This window comes from Oreochromis aureus, linkage group 6 (genome assembly GCF_013358895.1).
Source record: "Oreochromis aureus strain Israel breed Guangdong linkage group 6, ZZ_aureus, whole genome shotgun sequence".
Taxonomy (NCBI): Eukaryota; Metazoa; Chordata; class Actinopteri; order Cichliformes; family Cichlidae; genus Oreochromis; species Oreochromis aureus.
In genome coordinates this window covers 41,581,328-41,602,564 of record NC_052947.1, presented here as the reverse complement: position 1 = coordinate 41,602,564, position 21,237 = coordinate 41,581,328, and the positions used below count along the sequence as shown (strand labels likewise).

General features: G+C 47.2%; 2 protein-coding genes and 2 non-coding genes across 6 annotated transcripts in view; 2 read left to right on the top strand and 2 right to left on the bottom strand.

The window, feature by feature from the left end:
- Positions 1-1,318: 1,318 nt before the first annotated feature.
- On the bottom strand, positions 1,319-1,391 carry trnak-uuu. Its single transcript has one exon. It is a non-coding gene; the product is annotated as a tRNA-Lys (tRNA).
- A 269-nt stretch (positions 1,392-1,660) lies between these two features.
- Positions 1,661-8,519, top strand: LOC116324731 (fibrinogen-like protein 1). 2 transcript variants are annotated; one of them, XM_031745444.2, is made up of 8 exons: positions 1,661-1,808; positions 2,602-2,829; positions 5,085-5,253; positions 5,532-5,691; positions 5,802-5,899; positions 6,004-6,092; positions 6,850-7,037; positions 7,901-8,519. In XM_031745444.2, exons 2-8 carry the CDS (start codon positions 2,758-2,760, stop codon positions 8,118-8,120), a joined length of 996 nt encoding a protein of 331 aa, XP_031601304.1. In that variant the 5' UTR covers positions 1,661-1,808; positions 2,602-2,757; the 3' UTR covers positions 8,121-8,519. The 2 variants fall into 2 exon arrangements, with proteins under 2 accessions (XP_031601304.1, XP_039469580.1); XM_039613646.1 differs by lacking the exon at positions 1,661-1,808 and adding an exon at positions 1,844-1,899.
- Positions 2,040-2,131, top strand: trnar-ucu. Its single transcript is given in 2 exon segments — positions 2,040-2,076; positions 2,096-2,131. It is a non-coding gene; the product is annotated as a tRNA-Arg (tRNA).
- LOC116324730 (microtubule-associated tumor suppressor 1 homolog) overlaps positions 8,167-21,237 on the bottom strand; it is a 56,439-nt gene continuing 43,368 nt past the window's right edge. For both annotated transcript variants that reach the window (XM_031745442.2, XM_031745443.2), the window contains exons 10-18: positions 16,957-17,023; positions 12,842-12,965; positions 12,664-12,754; positions 11,893-11,998; positions 11,714-11,787; positions 11,144-11,242; positions 10,803-10,919; positions 10,473-10,570; positions 8,167-9,085 (exon numbers count right to left, since the gene is read on the bottom strand). In XM_031745442.2, coding sequence (XP_031601302.1) covers positions 8,872-9,085; positions 10,473-10,570; positions 10,803-10,919; positions 11,144-11,242; positions 11,714-11,787; positions 11,893-11,998; positions 12,664-12,754; positions 12,842-12,965; positions 16,957-17,023 — 990 coding nt within the window. In that variant the 3' untranslated portion in view covers positions 8,167-8,871. The remainder of the gene's footprint in view (positions 9,086-10,472; positions 10,571-10,802; positions 10,920-11,143; positions 11,243-11,713; positions 11,788-11,892; positions 11,999-12,663; positions 12,755-12,841; positions 12,966-16,956; positions 17,024-21,237) is intronic.

The window sequence follows — 21,237 nt, the reverse complement described above, 5'->3', positions numbered from 1 at the left end:
TTTGATATTCCTGAACAATCCAGAGTTAACAGTTATTTAATTATAATTTTAACTTTGCAGGCTTTTATTCTCAGACTGCAGACATGTCTCATTCCTGTGCTCCATCTGTCTGAATGTTTTCACTGAAACGGCATGTACTCTATTAATAAAACTGAATTATCATGCTTACAGAAATGGGCTCTGTGTCATTTACTTATGTACCTAACAAAGGAGAGCTGGTCCCAAATTGGACCCATGTGGGCCACCCTAAATAACAGATACAAATAAAAGTACCTGACAGAAGCTCTGCTAGCGATTATGACAGAAATTATAACAACCAGGTACGAGATCGTCCCTCCCAGCACCTCAGTCTGGCTAACAAAATGCTCATTTTTATCAAAAGCAATGCTATTCTGGATTATTACAGCGATTAAATATATATGATTGACTGTAACCTGTAAAACTTTGATATTTTCACCATAGAGCATCTGCAAATGAGTGTAACTGCTGCTCTGTGTGCTGTGCATTAGACTGAGGAGTTGTACAGGCAGTGTTGCCAACTCCTCAGTAAGGAAAATCGCTATTGGCTGTCCTAAAAGTCGCTAGAAGTCGCTAAATGACGTCATCACCTAATTTGCATAATTGGTCACGCTAATATAATTGTAACCTATGTTGTTGGAGAGAGAAATAACATCGTGGAAGAGACATAAAGTGAGTAAAAAAGGTCCTAAATGCATTTAGAGTTTATTTAGAACTACAAATTAAATTTCTTTTAGCAATTATTGTTTTTTTAATGTCACAATTCCAACCCTGCTCCTTTACCCGGGCTTGGACCGGCAAAAGTGACCCGAAATAGGCACTCTGGTGGAGTTACTTTGTGTGTGTGTGTTTATAAGTAGTTTTAAACCTTGTGATCCACAAAACAGCATAAGAGTACAAGAGTAAAAGAAGAACTGACTGTGTTACAGCACCCGCTGCTTGTTGAGAGTAAAAGGGATACGCGCTTTCACGTCTTTTTTTAGCGACTTTTTTAAGAAAAAAAGTCGCTAGGGGGTCTGAAAACTCGCTAAATATAGCGACAAAGTCGCTAAGTTGGCAACACTGTGTACAGGGAGGAATGATTTTCTGTGTCGTTCACTGGTGCATTATGGGTAATCTCAGTGTGCTCCTGTGACTGGCCAGCACATCATGGAGTGGGTGGGAGGTCCTGTCATAGGCGTTTTAACATTTACTCTTACAATGAAAACATAAAATCTATATTTGACTCACTGCAGTAATGTAAAGAATGTGTGGGCTCATTTTGAACAGGTTCTTTAACTAAAAGGGCGAAAAAATTTGATGCCCGAACAGGGACTTGAACCCTGGACCCTCAGATTAAAAGTCTGATGCTCTACCGACTGAGCTATCCGGGCTCTGGCACATTCCCGACACGGGTTCAACAAGAACCTGGTTAGTCCGATAGAAGATTACCACAAAGCTAGTAAAAGTAACGCAGGTGACCTTCTCTGTTCACCTCGTGTTTCACGTCACGATATATCGGACATATTTGATTTTGGTCCTGCATGATCTCGCAGACATTTCTAGTTTTTCAAAACACAAATATCACTTCCGTTTTTTAAGAATTTCACAGTAAAAACACTGCTGCTAAAATCACACAATGAACCCTCAAATTGCAACTCAGACACGACTCATTGCTCTCCTAAACACACGGCGACGTTGTTTCTGCTGAAGCAAATCTTATCAGTGTCGGACGAGTAGTTGTCTTTGAGGACAGAGCTGGGGGGAGGGGAGCGAGCTTCACGTTTGTTATTCAGGCGGTGGAAATATCGGTGAGCTTGAACCTCCATGTGTGAGCTAACGGAGAGAGAGCGGAGGAGAAGCAGCCCGGCTGACAGCAGCTAGCAGCGGTGCTAAGCTAACGTTAGCATTAAAGTGCTATTTTATACCATTATAGTTTGTGTAGCAGACACGGGCGCAGTATTAGCAGATTAACCATCTTGCTAGGGCCTCGTGTGGAAAGACAGTGTTAAAACCTTATCATTGCCTCCTGTGCAACAGGTGGCTCCGTGGCGCAATGGATAGCGCATTGGACTTCTAGTCAAGCACTTGAGGGGTGATTCAAAGGTTGTGGGTTCGAGTCCCACCGGAGTCGCATGTTTTGTTTTTAATGTATATATTAAATATGCTATAATATAACTAACTACGCGGTGTTACGTTTTGCGGTATAGAAGATTAATAATGACACAAATAAAGGGAGTTAGCTGAAAATTAAAATAATGTTTACTTTAAATGCACTTAATGATTCATTGAGTTAAATTTAATGCCAGTAATAAAATGTGTACTCATGCACATTATACAACATTTGTGTTTGTTTGCTGCTGAATAAAACTTAATAACTACTTAGAAATAAATACCATATCAGTTCTGATAAATAAAATAATTATTAATAATTTCCCCTTGGGATCAATAAAGTATTCTGATTCTGATAATACAGTGAGATTTGCACAGCTCACAGAGAAGTAGATAAAAATAAGTGTATAGACATGTTTTTATTTTAGCATTTATTTATGTGTCTCCTGACTCATTCACTGGTGATCACGTCATTATCTTTGTTGTGTACAGTTGGTATTGCTGGCTCAGTCACTGCAGCCACTAGATGGAGGCTCCCCCACAGCTGTGCAGCGATGGACCAACACCAGCCTTCCCGACGGGGCTTAAAGTCAGAGGAGGCGGAGGCAGAGAGGCTAATCGAAGAAGGAGGGTCGGGGCAGCGAGTCGATGGGAGTCCCGATGATGGCCACGCTGAGGACCTCGGTGGCCTTTCTGCTTCACCTGGCTTCCTCTGTGGCGGTAAGAAACTGAGCGTCCATGTCACATAGTTCTCCTCGTGCAGTCTGCACTCTGTACTTCCTGCTTTTAAGTATCTCTGAGATTTGGGTCCTCACAAAACTGATGACAGGGAGGTGAAAAATGCAGCCGTCGTTTTGTATGGCAGAAAGTAGTTCCAGTGGAAGCGCAGACTGAGATCTGTCCACTCTGGTCTCTGGACCACTGAGATCTGTCCACAGGGACAGATCTCAGTGGTCCAGAGACCAGAGTCATTCTCTGATGACTTTCTTTCATTGAAAAATGAGAACCTTGGTGCTGAAATTAGTTTAGATTCATTCATTTTTACTGCACAGAACAAGAAATTCATCCCACTGGTATTATTTCATTTTTTTGGACTTCAGTCTCTCAGGATTTGTATTTACATCAACGAAACTAACATGAATAAATGACAGGAACAGAATAAAAACTGAATGCTGAAGATTTACTTTATTGTTACAGCTTCTAAACGTCGGACGTTCAGAGTAAAATACAAACATTAGAAATAAACAGCAATGATCATATTTCAGTTTTATTTTGGCTTATCGAGGTTTTCAATGTTTACATTTTTAAACCACACTTTGATAACTCCTTATCTGTTCAAGCTTCAGCTCTAATTTTAAACAGCTTCATACCCATCAGCATTGTGATGTATCGATGCAGTGCTCAAAGGACGTCTGCTAACTTCCTTTAAACTAAGAAACAAACACCATGTACACATGCTGCCCAAATATCTCCGTATTCTGTTGAAAAGATCTACATTAGAGTTAAACTAGAACTGAGCTGGACGTTCATGTAATACCATTTTGTTCCACACGAGGGAGCAGTGAGTCAGTGTAACTTCAGTATTTAATAACACGTTTATATTTACATTAAAAACACGAAGCATGTTGATGAAGTGAAGGCGGACAAAGGAATCAACGTTAAACAGCATGTGCTCACTGTGACACGCTGCCCCCTGCTGGTGAACGCTTTCATTCACATCTGCAGGATGCAATTACAAAAAGTACCTTCACTAAAAGTAATCCCAATAACCTTTGACCTTTACCTCCACGCTGCAGGTGAAGCATCAGTGTTTAAAAGATGATTCTTTAATCTTGGCTTTTATATCGTTTGGATGAGATTCCCAGCTTCACACGATTTCAGCATCATAAATATGGATTTCAAACTGCATGTATTGCATGTATTTGTATGTATTAATATTGAAGTATTTGCACTTCTCCTGCAGGAGTTTCATAGGCAGAAACTAAAATAATTTCATTTCACACTCTGAGAAGTGAGAAACATTAATTATTGCCCCTGACAGCCAGATGCATCTAATCAAACAGCATCTTGGTTCTCTTGGCTCATCTGTTCACCCGAGCCTCAGGTACCTCGGTGTGATCTTTGATTCTGCCATGTCCCTAGAACAACACTCTTGCCAGTTAATTAGGAACGGCCTTTTTCAGCTAAGAAACATCTCCAAACTGCGAACTTCGTCTAAATCTGAGTTAGAAATGGTTATTCATGCTTTTATTTCTTCTCACTTAGATTATTTTAAGTCTTTTTCTTTGTTTGAGCAAAAGAAATCTTGACCGTCTCCAGTTAGTCCAGAACGCTGCTGCAAGGCTTTTAACTAAGACACGAAAAAGAGAGCACATTACACCAGTGTTACGTTCGTTACACTGGCTTCCTGTACATTTTAGGATTCATTTTAAAATCTTGGTACTGACTTTTAAAGCTTTGAATTGTGATGCCCCTACCTACATTTCTGATATTTTATAACCCCACGCTCCCTCTCGCAGCCTGAGATCATCTAATCAAAGGCTGTTGGTCGTCCCACGAACTCGTTTTAAGACCAGAGGTGATAGATCTTTTAGAGCGCTGGCCCCCAGGTTGTGGAATGCTCTCCCTCCATCATTACGTTGCCTTTATTGTATTTATTCTTTTAAAAAGCAGCTTAAGACTCATTTATTTAGATTGGCTTTTAATTAGATTTGTGCTGTATGTTTGATTTTTATATTACTGTGAAGCACGTTGTGGTTTTTATCCTGTGAAGAGTGCTATATAAATACATTGAATTGAATTTTAAAGTCCTTGAAATCGTCTCATAAATCAGGGTTTCAGTCGTTTGATGTGACGAGCTTCAGTCAGGATTTAGAGTAGATCACAGAAACAATGATGAGGACACCAATGATCTTCTCACACTTTCTTCATTACTGCCGAGTGCCTGAGGGGAGCTTTTTTATCCTCCTGTCCAGGCGCCGGTGCCGTGTGAGGAGAGCGTGAGCCGGCTGGAGGCGGAGATCCAGGGGTTGATAAACGTGATCAGTGAGCAGCACCGCTACATCCAGGAGCTCCACAGCAGCCAGGCGCAGCAGCTGCAGCAGATCCCCAACTCGTACCTGGGCCTCGACGACCTCTACAGGGGTACGGCTGTGTCCACCGTGTGTGGATCAAACCCGTCATCGTCAGCACCGGAAGCTTTCCTTTACCTAAAAAACAAACCATGTCTACACAGAGCGTCACAAAATCAGAAACCCAGGAATGCTTATTTTATTACACTCATCCTGGGATTGAACCGGGGATCTTTTCCTCATCAGGCACCAACTTTTCGCGTGTGTGTGTGTGTGTGTGTGTGTGTGTGTGTGTGTGTGTGTGTGTGTGTGTGTGTGTGTGTGTGTGTGTGTGTATATATATATATGTAGACTGCTCCGAGGTGTTTGAGGATGGAAACGTGGCCAGCGGGCTGTACGTGATTCGGCCGGACGGCGCTCCCACGGCGCTGAGCGTGTACTGTGACATGAACCACGGAGGAGGGTGGACCGTCTTCCAGAGGAGGAGAGACGGCAAAGAGAGCTTCGACAGGTGTGTCACCTTTACACACGTGAACACTTTAACAGTGCAAACAAATGTGTCATCGTGTGTGTGTGTGCGTGTGCGTGTGCGCGTGTGTGTGTGTGTGTGTGTACGCGCAGGGCGTGGGTGGAGTACAAGCATGGATTCGGAGACCTCTTCTCTCCTGCTGGAGAGTTCTGGTTGGGCAACGAACCCCTGCACCATCTGACATCACAAGGTGTGTGTGTGTGTGTGTGTGTGTGTGTGTGTGTGTGTGTGTGTGTGTGTGTGTGTGTGTGTGTGTGTGTGTGTGTGTGTGTCTGATGCTTTCTGTGTTTTTAGGGAACTATGACCTGCGCATCAACATGGAGGACTTTGAGGGGAACGAGCGCTACGCCGAGTACAAGAATTTCAAGGTGGAAGGCGAACAGGTGAAACTGAAGTAACCATGGAAACTCCTCAGTTTTAAATTAAATCTGATCCTCAGAACACTTTACAGCCTCTCCCTGACCTTTGACCACCTATCGGTTTCTCATAACACTCGTTCTTATTTAGACTACGGTCCGGACCAGCAGCAGCATCAAGGTCAGCGCCGGTCTCTGTTCCCATCGGCGTTCCTCTCCCTCTCTCAGTGTTCCTGCACTGCTGAGCATAAACACACAGATAAACTAACAGCAGGGGGAGGAGCTGCAGAATATTCCAGAGTGTCGGAGCGATGACGCGACGCTCCGGTCACCACGAGACGAGCTGTTTGCTGCTGTTTTAGGAGGACCCAAACCTGATCCTTACGTTAAACCTGAACCCAGGTGTGGCCTCGCAGTCAGGCCTTTAAAGGCTGTGAAAATGATGCATTTAAAGGGCGTCGTTAAATGTAGCTTCAGAACAATAACCTGGGTTACTGCTTACTGCATATTTCTTTTTAAGTATGTGTAAGCTGTCTTTGATTAATCAGCTGTTGCTGAAGTGCAGTAAAAGCTGAACAAACTGGCTGCGATGAATCTGAGCATCAGATTTGCAATTGTGAGCTCCCGCAGCACTCGCAGTTTCAGCGTGTGGTCTTCCTCGCTGCCATCGACCCGTGAGGTTCACGTCAAACATTCAGGGTTCGGCTGTAAAGTGAAATGAAATGTCCTCGCTGAAGGTCACGCTGCAGGTGTGAGCCTGATCACACTCTGTTCTCACCTGAAGGATCAGTACCAGTTACATCTGGGCGAGTTCACCGGGAACGCTGGCGACGCTCTGGCCGACGCCCACGGGGCGGGACCGGGGAGTCCGTGTGCAGACGGGGTGAAGTTCAGCACCTATGACCGGCCAAACTGCATCGACGCCGACGTTCAGTGCGTCAGACACAGCAAGTCGGGCTGGTGGTTCAGCAGGTGAGACGCGCACGGCGACGCGCACAGGTTTACTGCAGGCTTAAAGGGACAGTACACCAAAACTCTGAGCTGTAGAGTCGGTCATCCACACGAGACAGAGCGACGGGGCCAAGCAGCACTCGCCAACACCGTGACCCCGGGAAATTGACATTTTACTGATAAATGTGATTCAGCCTCAGATATTCAGATTTAAATTTCAGCTGCTGCTGCGTGCAGAGTTTCTTTGTTCGTCTTTCATTTCTGCAGTTTTGTGTTAATTTCATAAAATCAAACACCTTTCGTGAGAACGCGTGGAGATGAAGATCTTTATGTGTCTGTTTTCAGGTCTTTGCACAAAGAGCTTTGAAGTGTGTGTTTGTTCAGTGGCTGCTGTTTTTAGTGCTTTATAAATAAAGTTAAAGTTTGGTTTAAAGGACGGTGAACTTTAACTAAAGGTTAATAATCAGCTCGGATGATTTCTGCCTCCTTATGTTCCCTAATGAAGCCATTCCCAAACTTTGAAGTTTTCTGCAGCCCAACAAAACGTTACATCCTGACGTCCCAGCAGCAGAAATCTGTGCATTTCTCGTGACGGCTCTGATTTATAATCAGAGTTCAGGTCTTTTTAAACTCAGTTAGAAAAATCTGAACTTTTTATCCCTTAAAATGAAACCCAGCGGGGTTCATGCTGCTGAGGTTCTCACGGTTCGTTTTCGGTGCTTCGATCATCAAAGTGAAACTTTTCGTCTCTGCCGCTGAACTATCAGGATAAACGCTCACTTGATTTTGGGTGGACTGTCCCTTTAAGTGGAGCAGAGCACTGTTAAAGCAGCTGATATTGGCCGATCGTGTCAGCTGACTGTTCTGTGACTTCCCCCTCACAGGTGTAACGCAGGTAACCTGAACGGTCACTACTACGACGGGCCGTTCGAAGCCATGACGGACGACGGCGTGGTGTGGTACACGTGGCACGGCTGGGCCTACTCCATCAAGTCTGTCGTCATGATGATTCGAGCGTCCGACCTCGAAGCGCCGCCTCCAGCGGACGTTTACCTGTCAGGAGGTCCTAACCTGGTCCCGGCGGCGGGCCGAGGCGCTCCGTGAAGCTGAGGTCGCGTTGATGCTGTGAAATAAAGTCAGAGCGCCTTCGTATGATGTCATGTCGCATTTATTCTGTCCAAAATAAAAGAACATTATACACTGAGGCATTCTAGGTAAATCTGAGGTTTTTCAGGACAAACAGAAACAGTAAAACAGGCCAGTGTGTCAGTGAGGGAGGGGCACGGCACAGCAGGTCAGACTCCGTTCTGATTGGGCACTGGTCTGCATATCTGGCTCTGAGGCCGGCCCCCAACGTCGAACATCCACGGGTGATTACATTCCACAAAGCAGGTTAAGGTCGAGGTCGTGACAGGGCAGAGGTCTGTGCGAGGCGTGATTCCGTCCCAGGCGGGACGCTGATTGAGCTTCGCTCTTTGGAGGGGGAAAAAAAAAAAAAAAAAAGAGTCTGTGATCCGTGGAACCAAAACAGCCCGGAGCGTTTCCACAAACATCCACGAATCCAAGGTTTCCCCCCGAGGAGGCGAGCGGAGCAGCGGTCAGGGAGGAGGAGCTATGTACAGACCCTGAGGCGTGCCTGCTGGTTTCTTCAGAGGAGGAAGAACGCTCCGAGGAGGACCGGGCGTTCCGAGACGGCGAGCTCGGCCCGGAGCCGCGCTCTGGTTTAAGTGCGTCGGTGCCGCTGCAGCGTCTTTTCAAAATAAGATATTTATTGAAAACTGTACAAGTCTGCGATGGCTTCACGTCCAGCGGCACCGCTCCAACTCGGGAGGGGGGAGCGCGGGGGGCCGGTGGGTTATCTGGGCGATAACGGCGCAGCTGTGGGGAAGGAGGCGGAGTTCCGCGGCGAGCTGAAGGGGGAGGTGGGCGAGAGGCGGCGGGGGCTCGCCAGCAGGTCGCCGTTGTGCAGCTTCCACAGCAGCTCCTCGTTCTCCATGGACAGCCGCTTGTTGACCTTTGACTCCTTCTGCAGCGTCTGCTGCAGTATGGCCTGCTCGCTGGACAGCTGCCTGCAGGGGGAGACAGAGAGCCGTGAGACGGGGAGCAGGGATGTCACGCTCAGAGGGAATGATTTATTTAAAGGGGAGCCGGGTCGCTCGCAGGTCGCTCGCTTACAGCTTCCACGCGCGCGCTGAGAGGCTGATTGGTGTTATCTGGGATCACCATAACGACAGGCACAGGCGGGACGTTTAAACGCGGCGTCGTTCGTGCCGTTGTGGAAGGATTTTACACTAAACACTCAATATGAAAGCCACACGTCTGATGTTTTTACTCACTGCAAATACACAAGGTTGATTTTTAAGTGTCATTTTCTTATTCATACGTGCCACAATAACAACAATCATAAAATAAAGTTCTCAACTCTCTCGCGTCTGTATTTGTTCTAAAGTTTTAAGTCTACTCGAGTTTTTCCAAGAAGGACGATCATTTTACCCTCTGCTCAAAGGAAAAGGCTTCTAGCTCTGATTCCTTCTTTTTTAACTCATCATCTTCTCAGGCTCCTCGTCGCCTGAAATCTGCTTTATTTTGTATTAATGGAGCAGAAACATGTTCATCTCTCCCAGAACGTCTCGTTCTTCACATTATGAGTCAAGAACAGCAGCAGATAAACCTCATCATCACTGTCTCCAAAAGTTGAATCTGTTCATCTGGACGTAGCGTTTTGTGGGAGAAACGTTTCGTCACTCATCCAAGTGACTTCTTCAGTCTCAGCTGACTGCAGGTTTCCCCAAACCTTATAAACAGTACATTTGCATAATGACTGAAACCAGCCCACTGAAGGAACAATGGGCTGTGAAAGATGGGCCTAAGGGTACATCTTTCGCCATCTTACAATGCTGTGATTGCAGCCATTCCCCAACTCTCTGTGAATGGGACTCATGGCCATTGATCAGTGTTCTTTGATCAGTGGGTTTTGGTCAGTGATTGTTGATCAATGGTCATGGGAATTTGCATAATTATGATTAAGGAACTGACCTCACAGCCCATTGTTCCTTCAGTGGGCTGGTTTCAGTCATTATGCAAATGTACTGTTTATAAGGTTTGGGGAAACCTGCAGTCAGCTGAGACTGAAGAAGTCACTTGGATGAGTGACGAAACGTTTCTCCCACAAAACGCTACGTCCAGATGAACAGATTCAACTTTTGGAGATTTACTTTCCTGGATGATTGAGAATGCATCAAGACCCTCATCATCACTGACGCAGCGAGAGGCGCCAGCGGTCACTGCGACGGGCCGTTTACATCCAACATTAATCTGACAGCCAGGAGAGGAGGGAGGAAACAAGGAGAGGAGGGAAACCAGGAGAGGAAGGAAACGAGAGGGGAAAGGAGGGAGGAAACCAAGAGAGGAGGGAGGAAACCAAACCACCCCCCTCCCCCCCGCAGGAGTACATACTTGGACAGCGCGGCGTGTTTGTCCATCCTGGCCTTGTAGTCCTCGTTCTCCTGCTGCACCTTCTTCAGGCACTCCTCCAGCTTCACGTTCGTCTCCACCTGTGACACACACACAGAGAACGTTTTCATCCAATCATCAGGCTCGGCTCAGGTAGATGAAAATGGCCGGACTTGTTTAAAAGCAGCACCAGACAAACACAACACAACTGTTTCCAACGAAGCTTCAGAGTCACACAAACCACCAGAGATTCCCGGGAGGCTGCCGGGACATGCTGCTAGATAAGGAATTCTTAGATCTGCTGACGTGTGACAGAAACAGATCTGCACCCACCAGTTTGTCCATCTCCATCAGCTTCTTCTCCTTCTGATGCAGCTGGTTGTTCTTGATCTCCAGCACCACCTTCAGACTCTCCAGCTCCTTCTCCAGGTACACAGTGTGGGAGTCCTTCTGCACAAACACCACAGACACGGCAGGTGAGCGCAGGAACCCTCGGTGCTTTAAGCAGCATTACAGCAGCACAACAAGCACACATTTTCTGTCGCTTCAGCGTAAGTTAGAGTCACTGCTCTTCCACACCAGCAGGGGGCAGTCATGGTCAGCAGCGGGCTACACAAGTGCTGCTAGGAGGAGTTCAGAGGGAGATTAAAGGAGGACGGTTGAACCATCGTTACCAGATTCTTGTCGGTGAGTATCCTCTTCCTCCTCTCCTCCTCGGCTCGCAGCTTCTCGCTCAGGTCTTCTTTCTCCGCCGTGAGCTCGGTGAGTTTTTCCTGAGGGGGAAACAGAGGCGCTAAACTACAGATTCATCAGGAACACGTCTGCAGACGCGTGCGTTCACGCCGAGCTCAGGTTTGTGTTCGCCTCCTGAACAGCGTCTGAGCACAGAGACGAGTTACAGAGAGGAATCTGCGATAAATCCTCGGCTCTCCTCCACACAAACACCTGAAACCACCTGGAGGGAAAAATGTGTGCAGGCTTCAGCACGGCTCGAATGCAGCGCTGCAAGCAGACACATCACCTCATTCTCATGTTTATGAGCAATATCACTAATGTTACTGATGCAATATCGTACTCTATTCTGTTATATGTGGTATTCTATTTTATTCTATTGTTTTTCTTATTTTTTGCTGCTGTAACCAAACTAATTTCCCACGTGTGGGACTGATAAAGGTTTATCTTATCTGATGTTCACAGAGTTGCGTGATGGAAATATTACGATGGAGCAGTAAAGTGATTCTTACAGAGAGAGAAGTTTCAGTGTCCTTCAGGGCTTTTTCCAGAGTCTCCAGGTCGGAACGATGGATCGTCTTCATCTCTGAGCCGAGAGAAAAATATCAGTCTGACATACAGGGTGTGTGTGTGTGTGTGTGTGTGTGTGTGTGTGTGTGTGTGTGTGTGTGTGTGTGTATCCTGCACACACCTTCTAATGAGGCCTCGTAATGCTGTTTCAAAGACTCCATCTTCTGGCTGTGACTCACTTCCTGTTTCTTCCTCTCCACTTCCTGTCGGCTCCTCAGCTCCTCCACCTGCAGGAAGGAAACGGCGCTGATCAAAACTCCAACATTTATCAGATTATGCAGTGAAAATAAAAATTATTAAAACGTCCAGAACTAAGAAAGAAATCAGAGTTTCAGAGATTTAACGCTGTTTACAAATGTGTGTTTTTGTTTGTTTACATGTTTGCTTTTTCATTTCAATCCCTCGCACCTCCCACATCTCCTCCTGCTTCTTGTCTTTTGCACTCCTTCCTTCCTTTTCCTCATTTGCTTTATTTCCTACACTTTCTCCTCACACCATCGCCACCCCTCTCTGCCTCCTTTATGCTGCTCCTTCCCCTCCTCGTCTCCTCCTCCATCAGGTCTGAGTGATTCTTTAATCTGTGCGTCTGCTGCAGCAGGACGGAGACGTGAGCACTGCTGCACGTTTATTATGAATCTAAAACATTTTACGGTGTCGCCGAATCCAATCAGCGAGCGAGCTCAGGTTCAGAGCTCAGGGAGTCACATGGCGCTGCTGTGAGCCAATCAGAGCGCAGCACGAGGAGGGTGTGTTGTGTTTCGGTCCAGCTGCAGCAGTGAATCGGTGACCTATTAAAGGTCACACCGCATACGTGACGAGCGTCGTCTCCGTCACGTTCGAGGCCGTGATCCTTTCATAATAAAAGCGTCTGCTCGTGCGTTTGTGCTCCGACCTGTTTCTCCATCAGGACGCGACATTTGTCCGCCTCCTCCTGGTACGTCTGGTGGACTTTGTCCCACTCGGTTTGGTAAAAACTGGTCAGCCTGTCGCAGAGAGGAGTGTGAAACAGGGTCAGTGCGAACCCTGCAGGAGGAGAAGGCTCCTGAACGTGAGGAGAGCGCCGGTCCTACCTTTCCTCCAGCTGTGCCAGCTCCTCCCGGTGCTGCTCCCGCAGCCTCTTCAGCGCCTCCTCGAAGCCAATGCGCGCCTCCTGCTTCTCCTTCTGCAGACGCTCGCAGCACTGCGATGACACGACTGTGCAGGAGAAAGCAGAGCAGCAGGAAACAACTTTGATTTAATGAGTCAAAGTACAGATTTTGGTTTTCTGCAGAAAAATCTGAAAGAAACTAAAAACGTTTTCTTAACGAGAGATGAAACTGATCCAGGTTCTGCTGAAAAGGAAGCAATGAAAAGGTTTGGAACCAGCTGTTTGTGTGCAGATGTGACGGGAGCCAGATGTGGACCCTGCTCTATTTTACCCATGAATCACGCCGGAGGATCCATCACGTCACGTCGTGTCAGCGCCGACACGCCTGGGGCGGCGATTTTTCAGCGGGTAACGAAGGACGCGTTCCCGTGCGTCAGCCTTCGGCCACATTCCACTTTAATTATTCCTAGAGACCGTAACGCCAAACATCTGCATGTCAGCGCGCAAGTATGCAGCGGGAATCGCTCCTGGTGACTCATCTAAACCCTCGCAGGCTCACGCACGCTTCCAGCCTCCGCTCGCCACCACACACACCAGTTTGATTCCACGCCAACCTGAAACATTTTAATAAAAGTGAGAGCTCTCTGCACGCTCACGCCGTGAGGACAGACGGCCGCTGAGCAGCCTCCGCGATGACAACAGCGAGTGTGAACAGCTGGCTGCAGCTGGAGCAGTTGGCGTTCCCTCTGAATGGAGCGTCTGTCGCTACGGTGAAGGAAACAAAGCCCGCGACAGCTGACGGCAGCGCACACACGGGCCGGACACACGCACACGCCTTCATCAAGCACACAAACCCAGAGTGTGAGAGTCAGCAGGTGGCAGCAGAAACGTGACATCATCTCACTTTGGTCTCCTCGTACGAGGACGCGTGAAAAACAAAGTTACGAGATAAACTGAAGGAACCAGGAAAAAGGATTCCAAACGAGGAAACAAGGAAACGTGCCCAGCAGTGTTTGTTTCACAAACCTGAGCCGCTCCGACTCTGACAGATTTAATAACTAAAAAAGTCTTCCTCACACACAAAGGTTGGTCATGGAGCTCCTCTGGGCTCTGCTCTGGGAGAGACACTGTGCACATTCTCACTGCTATGCAGACGACACAGCATCGCAATTATCTGTGAAACGGAGACGACCGTGTGAACCGTTCTTTTAAATCTGACAGGAAGAGACTGTCCTGTTTGTCCGGAGTCTTCTTGTTCTTCTGACACGTCATCGTGAGCATGCGAGGACCCGGCAAACGCTCCTCAGAGACACAGAGACATGTTGTTCCTGCTCGGTGTGTGTGTGTGTGTGTGTGTGTGTGTGTGTGTGTTTTGACAGCAGGGGTCTATACATTACTGGCATTCCTCAGCTCAGAGACGAGCCAAAGGTCAAGAGAAAAGAGCAGATTCAGTGCAGCAGCTCGACGGGATCGAGGGAAAGTGGAGAGAAAGTAAAGGGGTGTGTGTGTGTGTGTGTGTGTGTGTGTGTGTGTGTGTGGGGCGCTCTGGTATGTCCATCTGAGTGTGTGTATATATAAACATGGAAGCCAAGTGTACTCTGAGCATGTGTGTGAACTGAAATAGTTATGATATGTATTCTTCAATTACAGTTGTGCCTATTTTAATGTCCTTCATGTTGCTGTGTGAACACACTACATGAACACGTCTTCATAGCTTTGTGGGGACCAAAAATGGGAAGGTTACTATACTTGTAGGGACCAAAATCCTGCTCCCCACAAGTTTTAAGGCATTTTTGAGACTCTAAATATGGTTTTAGTGTCAGGTTTACAGTTATGGTCAGTTAGGGAAAACATTATGTCAATTAGATGTCCCCACAAGATACCCGACGTGTGTGTGTGTGTGTGTGTGTATATGTGTGTGTGTGTGTGTGTGTGTGTGTGTGTGTGTGTGTGTGTGTGTGTGTGTGTGTGTGTGTGTGTGTGTGTGTGTGAGTGAGTGAGTGATATACTAAGCTATCCGGGTGTTCCTGACATGATCCACTCTCAGGCACAGCAGCAGTATCAGTATTTAGGACACACTGTGATGTTATTTCCAGTGAGCTGAATGTTTGTGTGACTCTTAAACGGGAACCGCATGGAGGCGTGTCCTCACTGCCGAATCACAGATGCCCGTTACTTTAAGAGGAACGAGGCGGCCGGGAGCTCAACAGCAGATACTCCACGAGTCGCGAGCTCCTTACAGACATTTGTGGCATCAAACTTTACAAATCTATATTTAATAAATACTAAACAGTATTAGTGTAATACACCTTCTAATGCAAATGTGGTCGCGTCAGGCTGCAATAATAATCAACCGCCATGACGGTGGCGTCCAATAACACAAACTAACACGTCACATCGTGCAGTACAGGAACCATTCTACATCCATCTTTCATTTACAGTCTGTGTTTTGAACAGTGATAGTTAAATGGCCGCCTGCCAGGCACACACACACACACACACACACCGTGTTTTCATATCTCTGTGGGGACATCTAAATGACATAATGCTTTCCCTAACCATAACCATAACTGTAATCCTGACACTAAAACCACATGTTGAGTCTCAATAATTCCTTCAAACTCGTGAGGACCTGGTTTTGTCCCTATAATTGCTGTCGGTCCCCACAAAGATATATAAACAAACACACAGTTCAGTGACGAGGCCATTTAATCCATTAAACTCCTGCAGGTCTGAAACTTCTTTGTATTATTTACACTCGTGTTCCAGTCTGACTCCTACGAGCTCCCCGCCGCTCGTCTCTGAGACCTGGTGTATCCATTAGGGCTGCCACAAACGATTATTTTGATAGTCGACTAGTCACCGATTATTTTTGCGATTAGTCGACTAATCGGATCATGCAGCCATTGGACGTAAAACGTACAGCTTATTGCACCAGCAGCATCTGCTCTTATATAACATTAGCTTACAGTTTTAAGTGTTTAGGGTATGTGCTACCTAAAAATAAAGACATGATGATAGTTTATTAAATTTAATGAGATTTACAGATTGTTTCGGTAAAGTTTAATAAACTCCTTGCTATCTAAAATATAACGGGACACCGGAGTATATTCTCGAACATCTCACACTTCTGATAATCAGTTGTCTGCTTGACGTTTATTCAGTCGTGTATAAACTATAACTTTAATCTCAGCCAAACCGATTTACTCAGGAACAAATAAAATACTCAAAAAAAAAAGGCCAAACAATTACATTTTTAAGTTATCTAACTGACTTATATATGTTTAACCTGAGTAGCGAAAGACAGCGGTGGGTTTGAAAACGATTTGCCGGGAGTCCGGTGTTCTCACGGGCTCTAGTGAGCCTTGCCCCCGGCTAGCTATCGAGCTAGTGGGTAACAGACGTCTCCGAAAACGTCGGAGCGCTTTTGAAAATATGCGGTGTCTTGATAAACTGAGCAAATATTTGAGGTTTACACAGCTACATTCTCGCCTGAAAATATGTTAAACGTTTATTTTGTGACCCAGAAAGATTAATAAGAGTAATATTAAAACTAACTAGCTGCCGCCATTGTTGAAAACTGAGCAGGGCCGCGCTATGAATTCTGGGACACTGCTGCTGCTTCTTCTTCGGAGTGTAACGGCAGCTGGCATCCTTGTACATGCAGTGCTGCCATCTTCTGTTTCAGTCCGTTATTACACTCTTAAATCCTACTACTTATTCCTGCGTCTTTTGTGATCTTACAAAGCTTCAAACGATGCGTCGACTATTAAATCAGTCGTCGACGATTTTGATAGTCGACGTAATCGTGACTAGTCGACTAATCGTGGCAGCCCTAGTATCCATGGAGAACGCCTCCTGAGAACACAGGTGCACCGAGCACCTGACGGACGTGCTGACAGGTTACAGCCTGCGTGGAAGCGTCTCTTTTCTTCCTAAGAACGAGCAGCAGCTGCACCGACGTTACAGCGCCGCTTTGAATGGCAGTTGTCCCGTCCTTGATAAGCTTCGTACGAGTGTGTGTTGTATGCAAATGGCTGGGACAGAGAGAGAAAGACGCAAACGAACAGGCGGTGGGAGGAGGCCGGACGTTCTTACCCAGCTCGTCCCGGAGGTTGGCCAGCTCCTGCGACAGCTCCTTCTTCTGCTTCAGGGTCTCCTCACGCTGCAGAGAGAAGAAGATTGACATGAGCTCCTGTGGCACAGCGAAGCTTTGAGTTCATAACCGTACAGAAGCGCTTTTAACTGTTTAAATCTAATGAAAGCTGAGCGTAACAGTCAGACAGGGAACACAGCTGTGCTAATACAGCGACGGGCTGAACTTGTGCACCCCTGCTTAAAAACACCTTCACCAAAGTGAACAGCTGGGCTTCGATGGGCTGGATGTCGTTAACTGTGAGAGCACAAAGTTATGTGAGCGTGTGCTGAGGCGATCCAGATCGTTGTCACACACGTGAAGGATGCCCGCGGGCTGCCTTATCGCCAAAACACAGAGCGCCTCCAGCATCACCTCGTGAGGAAACCGCTTAGCAAACACCTTCACAGCAGCGTGAGGCGCGGTCGGAGTCGTTTTTATGGTTCGTGTTTTGGATGCAACTCTGATTTAACTCGACGAACATTTCTGTCTATTAATAAACATGTGAATGAAAGGAGTGGCTCAGGAATCCTCTTTTGTTTTCCTGTCAGCTGCCTCAGCTCTTCCTGCTTCCACCATAGTTTTCTTTCCACACTCACTAATCATTTTCGTCTCGTCTCCAAGGAGACAAGAAACCAAAGAAGGGAAAATAAAAGTTAAAGACAGCCTGAAGTCTGACATCCCTGCTGCACAGGAGCAGCATCGGGTTAAGCAAATGTCACACACACACACACACACTCTTGTAAACACGTGGACTCACACACACTTTAATGAGCATGCTGAGTCTGAATGATGGAGCAGTGTGAGGGTTAGAGCAGCAGCAGTGCAGGACCTGTGCAGCTGTGCTGCTGCCTGTAAACACACGCAGCCATAAAGACCATCTGCCACATGCGGGTCAGAGACGTGAAGAAACAGAGGCAACAAAAGGAGGCGAAGAACAGCAACAAAACTCAGACGTCTGTCACGTTTCTCTAAACGATCCGGCTGAAAGCAGCAGACGACTCGAGCGGGACAAAGAATGTGGAAAATGAGGCGACCCGCTCGGTTTCCCACCTCGGCTCTGACACAGCGCAGCGATGAGCTCAGCTGTGGAAACAAACACACACCTTGCGTTTCTTCTTGCGGCGATGAGAGGGGATCCTGCCCGGCTTGGTGTGGGCTGTGCTGGGCTCGCCGTGGGCTCTGCTCTCCGCCGCCCCCATCTCTCCGTAACCACAGACGCCCTCATACAAAGCTCCCACGCTGCTCTCCGTCCGGCGTCCTTCCTCTCGCTCTGTCACAAACTACTACAGAGGAAACTCTCTGCCCTCCCCCTCTGCTCCTCCCACACTCTACCTGTTCACCACAGACCTCCTCCCCCCTCCATCTGTTTCTCCTCCTCCCGTCTGATGGAGGAATGCGAGTTATTTCTGCACCGCCCTCCTCTTTTCATATCTTTAATCTTATCTGCCTTTCTCTCCTGCTCTATCAGTCGTTAACTCACCGGACCGGAGCATCAGCGTTTAAATCACGCCTCTCTTTGTCTTCATCTTCAGCTTTCCATTTTTCCTCCGTATAAACTTTACGTTACATTTATCTGGGAGTTTCCCGCAGAGCTGGGACATATTTTAAAAGCCACAAAGCTCTAAAAAAAGACTTTAATTGGTCGAGTTTTAGTGGCTATAAAAACAAGAAACCAGCTTTGATCTGCTTTTTCTTCCTCTTCTGGTTTTTACAGCAGCCAACATGAAGCATACTCTCAGCGCACAGACTGTATAAAAAGATGGCAACGTGAAAATGCTTTAAACCTGCACTGCCAGCAGGGGGCGACTCCTCTGTGCTTTAAGTCTGTGACTGAAGTTTGTAGCCTCAGTCTCATCTGGTTTCATACAGACGCCCATGTGACGCCCATTTATATACAGTCTGTGTCCTTCAGATTAGACCCCACAAACGTGAAACAGTCTAAACGCAGACGGTTCCTCCTGCCGTCACAATAAAAGCCCATCGCTCCACGTGACTGAGCGAGGATTTTAAAAACTAATATTTTAATATAAAATATAATTTAAAAAATACAATAAAAATCATTCAAACAGCAGCGAGTTAGACGCTGACTAACCCCACCCTGGCTTTAGTTTGGAGTCTAGTTTTGTTTACCATCAGTAACCATGGATGGCGCTCTGTGTGCTTTCACACACATGTAGAACAAATAGGGTTTTCCAGTGCAGCTCAAACAGCGCCGCCTCCACCCGCGGCCCACCATCGGGGGGGTGGGGGGGGGGGGGGAGTGTAGTTTGGCGTTAAGTGCTCTGTTTATATTCAGCAGTCACCTTTCAAGTGTGCAGGCAGATAAGATAGTGCCGGCATTCATGCTTCAGATAAGAAACACAAATCACACAGCTTCAGGGCTTCAGCTGCAGCTGCTGCATTCCTCCTCCTCCCCCTCCTCCACCCATGACTCCCCCTTTCACCAGCACCTCTCAGCAGGCCTCCCATCTAATCAATATCCCAGGCAGAAAGGCTCCGGAGAGCCCGGAGGAGTTTATGCTCCGACACAAAAATCTGATGGGGTTATGTAAGCGCGCACTCGTTCGTGTGCAGGTTTTACTGCTGATAACAGGTTTTATGAGCCGCTCGCTCCGCAGAGACACTCCAGGCCAATAACAGCTTAAACTTTAAACTTTAGGACAGCTGTGCTTCATCAGGCCGAGCTCAGGCTCTCAGATCAGTGCAACAATACAGTGAAGTTATGAAATGTAAAGACGAGGAAAACAAGCCAGAGCTATGAGCGCCTCTGAAACCCCCCCAGGTGTCTAATTAAAGGCATTAGTGGTGATGTGCACGCTGTGCTCGGCCCCTGAACACAACACAGCCGCACAGAGAAGAACAACAAAGGTTCAAATACAAAGAGTCATGACAGCGAGCAGAGCCATGAAGCCCTCTGTACTCCCAGGCTGCAAACACACCACAGTGTTTACTGAACACACCGTCCACATCCTGGACTCTGACAGACGCATCCTGGAGCTGGTCTGAGCCAATCAGCAGCTTCCATCCACACAGACACTCACATAATCCTTCAGGGTGAAGACTTTGTAACACAAACACAGATATTTGCACCGTTTATACAAAAGTTTCACGTTTCCTCAACTCATGCATCAGCATCCACCAACATGAAAGCGTAACAGGACGAAATGGTTGTCAGCGTGGCTGCTGTGTGCGGGAGGATGGCTTATTATTTTATTACTGAATGGAAACAGGAATAAATGATCGTTTCTCTTGTTTAGATTTTTAAAAAGTCAATGACGGTGCTGTGAAGCCATGTTGGACAGTGATGTTACCTGTGAGCGCTGAACGACAGACCCCTGTCTGCGTTCAGGGGTCGAATCAGTGACATCACTGCTGCACGCATCTCAAACTGGAATCATTCAGTCATGATTATATTTTTATTGGCTGACACGCCGACTCTGAATCCTCTGAGGGGGTTTTCATGCTTGGACGTATGCGGTGTGATCGGGACATGCCGAAGGAAGGAGTGGAAGGAGTTCAGCATTCACTCCATACCTCAGACTGCCAGAGGAAGCCTCGTATATATACACAAGTACTGCACTTACAGCAGACACAGACACACACACACACACACAGACACACACACACACACACACACACACACACACACACACACACACACACACACACACACACACACACACACACACACACACACACACACACACACACACGTCCATCAGCAGGAGCGTGTGAGCAGGATCTTTCCATTGCATCATGTGTTGTTCTTAATGACAGCCGGGCGTGGCGAGCCTCTCCCTGCTGCCTCCTTCTAAAAACAGCCATTACTCCGCCCCTCCTCCTCCTCTACGAGTGTCTCCAGCAGCACCTTAAATATCAGCAGGGTGACGTCACCGCCCACTGCCGAGTGACGCTGTAATTACAGGCTGTGGCGCCCTGCTCTAACCTCCCCGAGGCGAGGGACGGTATTGGTCGTTCACCCTGTGAAGCCACGCTGCACTCACATGTGCAAACACATCCATGGAGCAGCAGGACCCGCCCCCATCACACGAGACGCTAAAGCCCCCTGCTGACCTGAAACAGCACAGAGGCATTTTTCTACATGCTAACGAGTCCGTTACCTGTCTGACACCTGCATGCAAATATTCCTGTGGCGCCTTTAAAGAGTTCGATCCTGTCGGTTCTGGGAAGCAGAGAATCTGACACCTCATAACAAAATCACAGCCTCGTTTCAGCTGTGC

Coding starts and splice junctions, on each gene's coding strand:
- LOC116324731 (XM_031745444.2), top strand. CDS start 2,758: ATGGGAGTCCCGATGATGGCCACGCTGAGGACCTCGGTGGCCTTTCTG. Junction 5,254..5,531: donor CCTCGACGACCTCTACAGGG/GTACGGCTGTGT, acceptor ATATATATGTAG/ACTGCTCCGAGGTGTTTGAG. Junction 5,900..6,003: donor GCACCATCTGACATCACAAG/GTGTGTGTGTGT, acceptor CTGTGTTTTTAG/GGAACTATGACCTGCGCATC.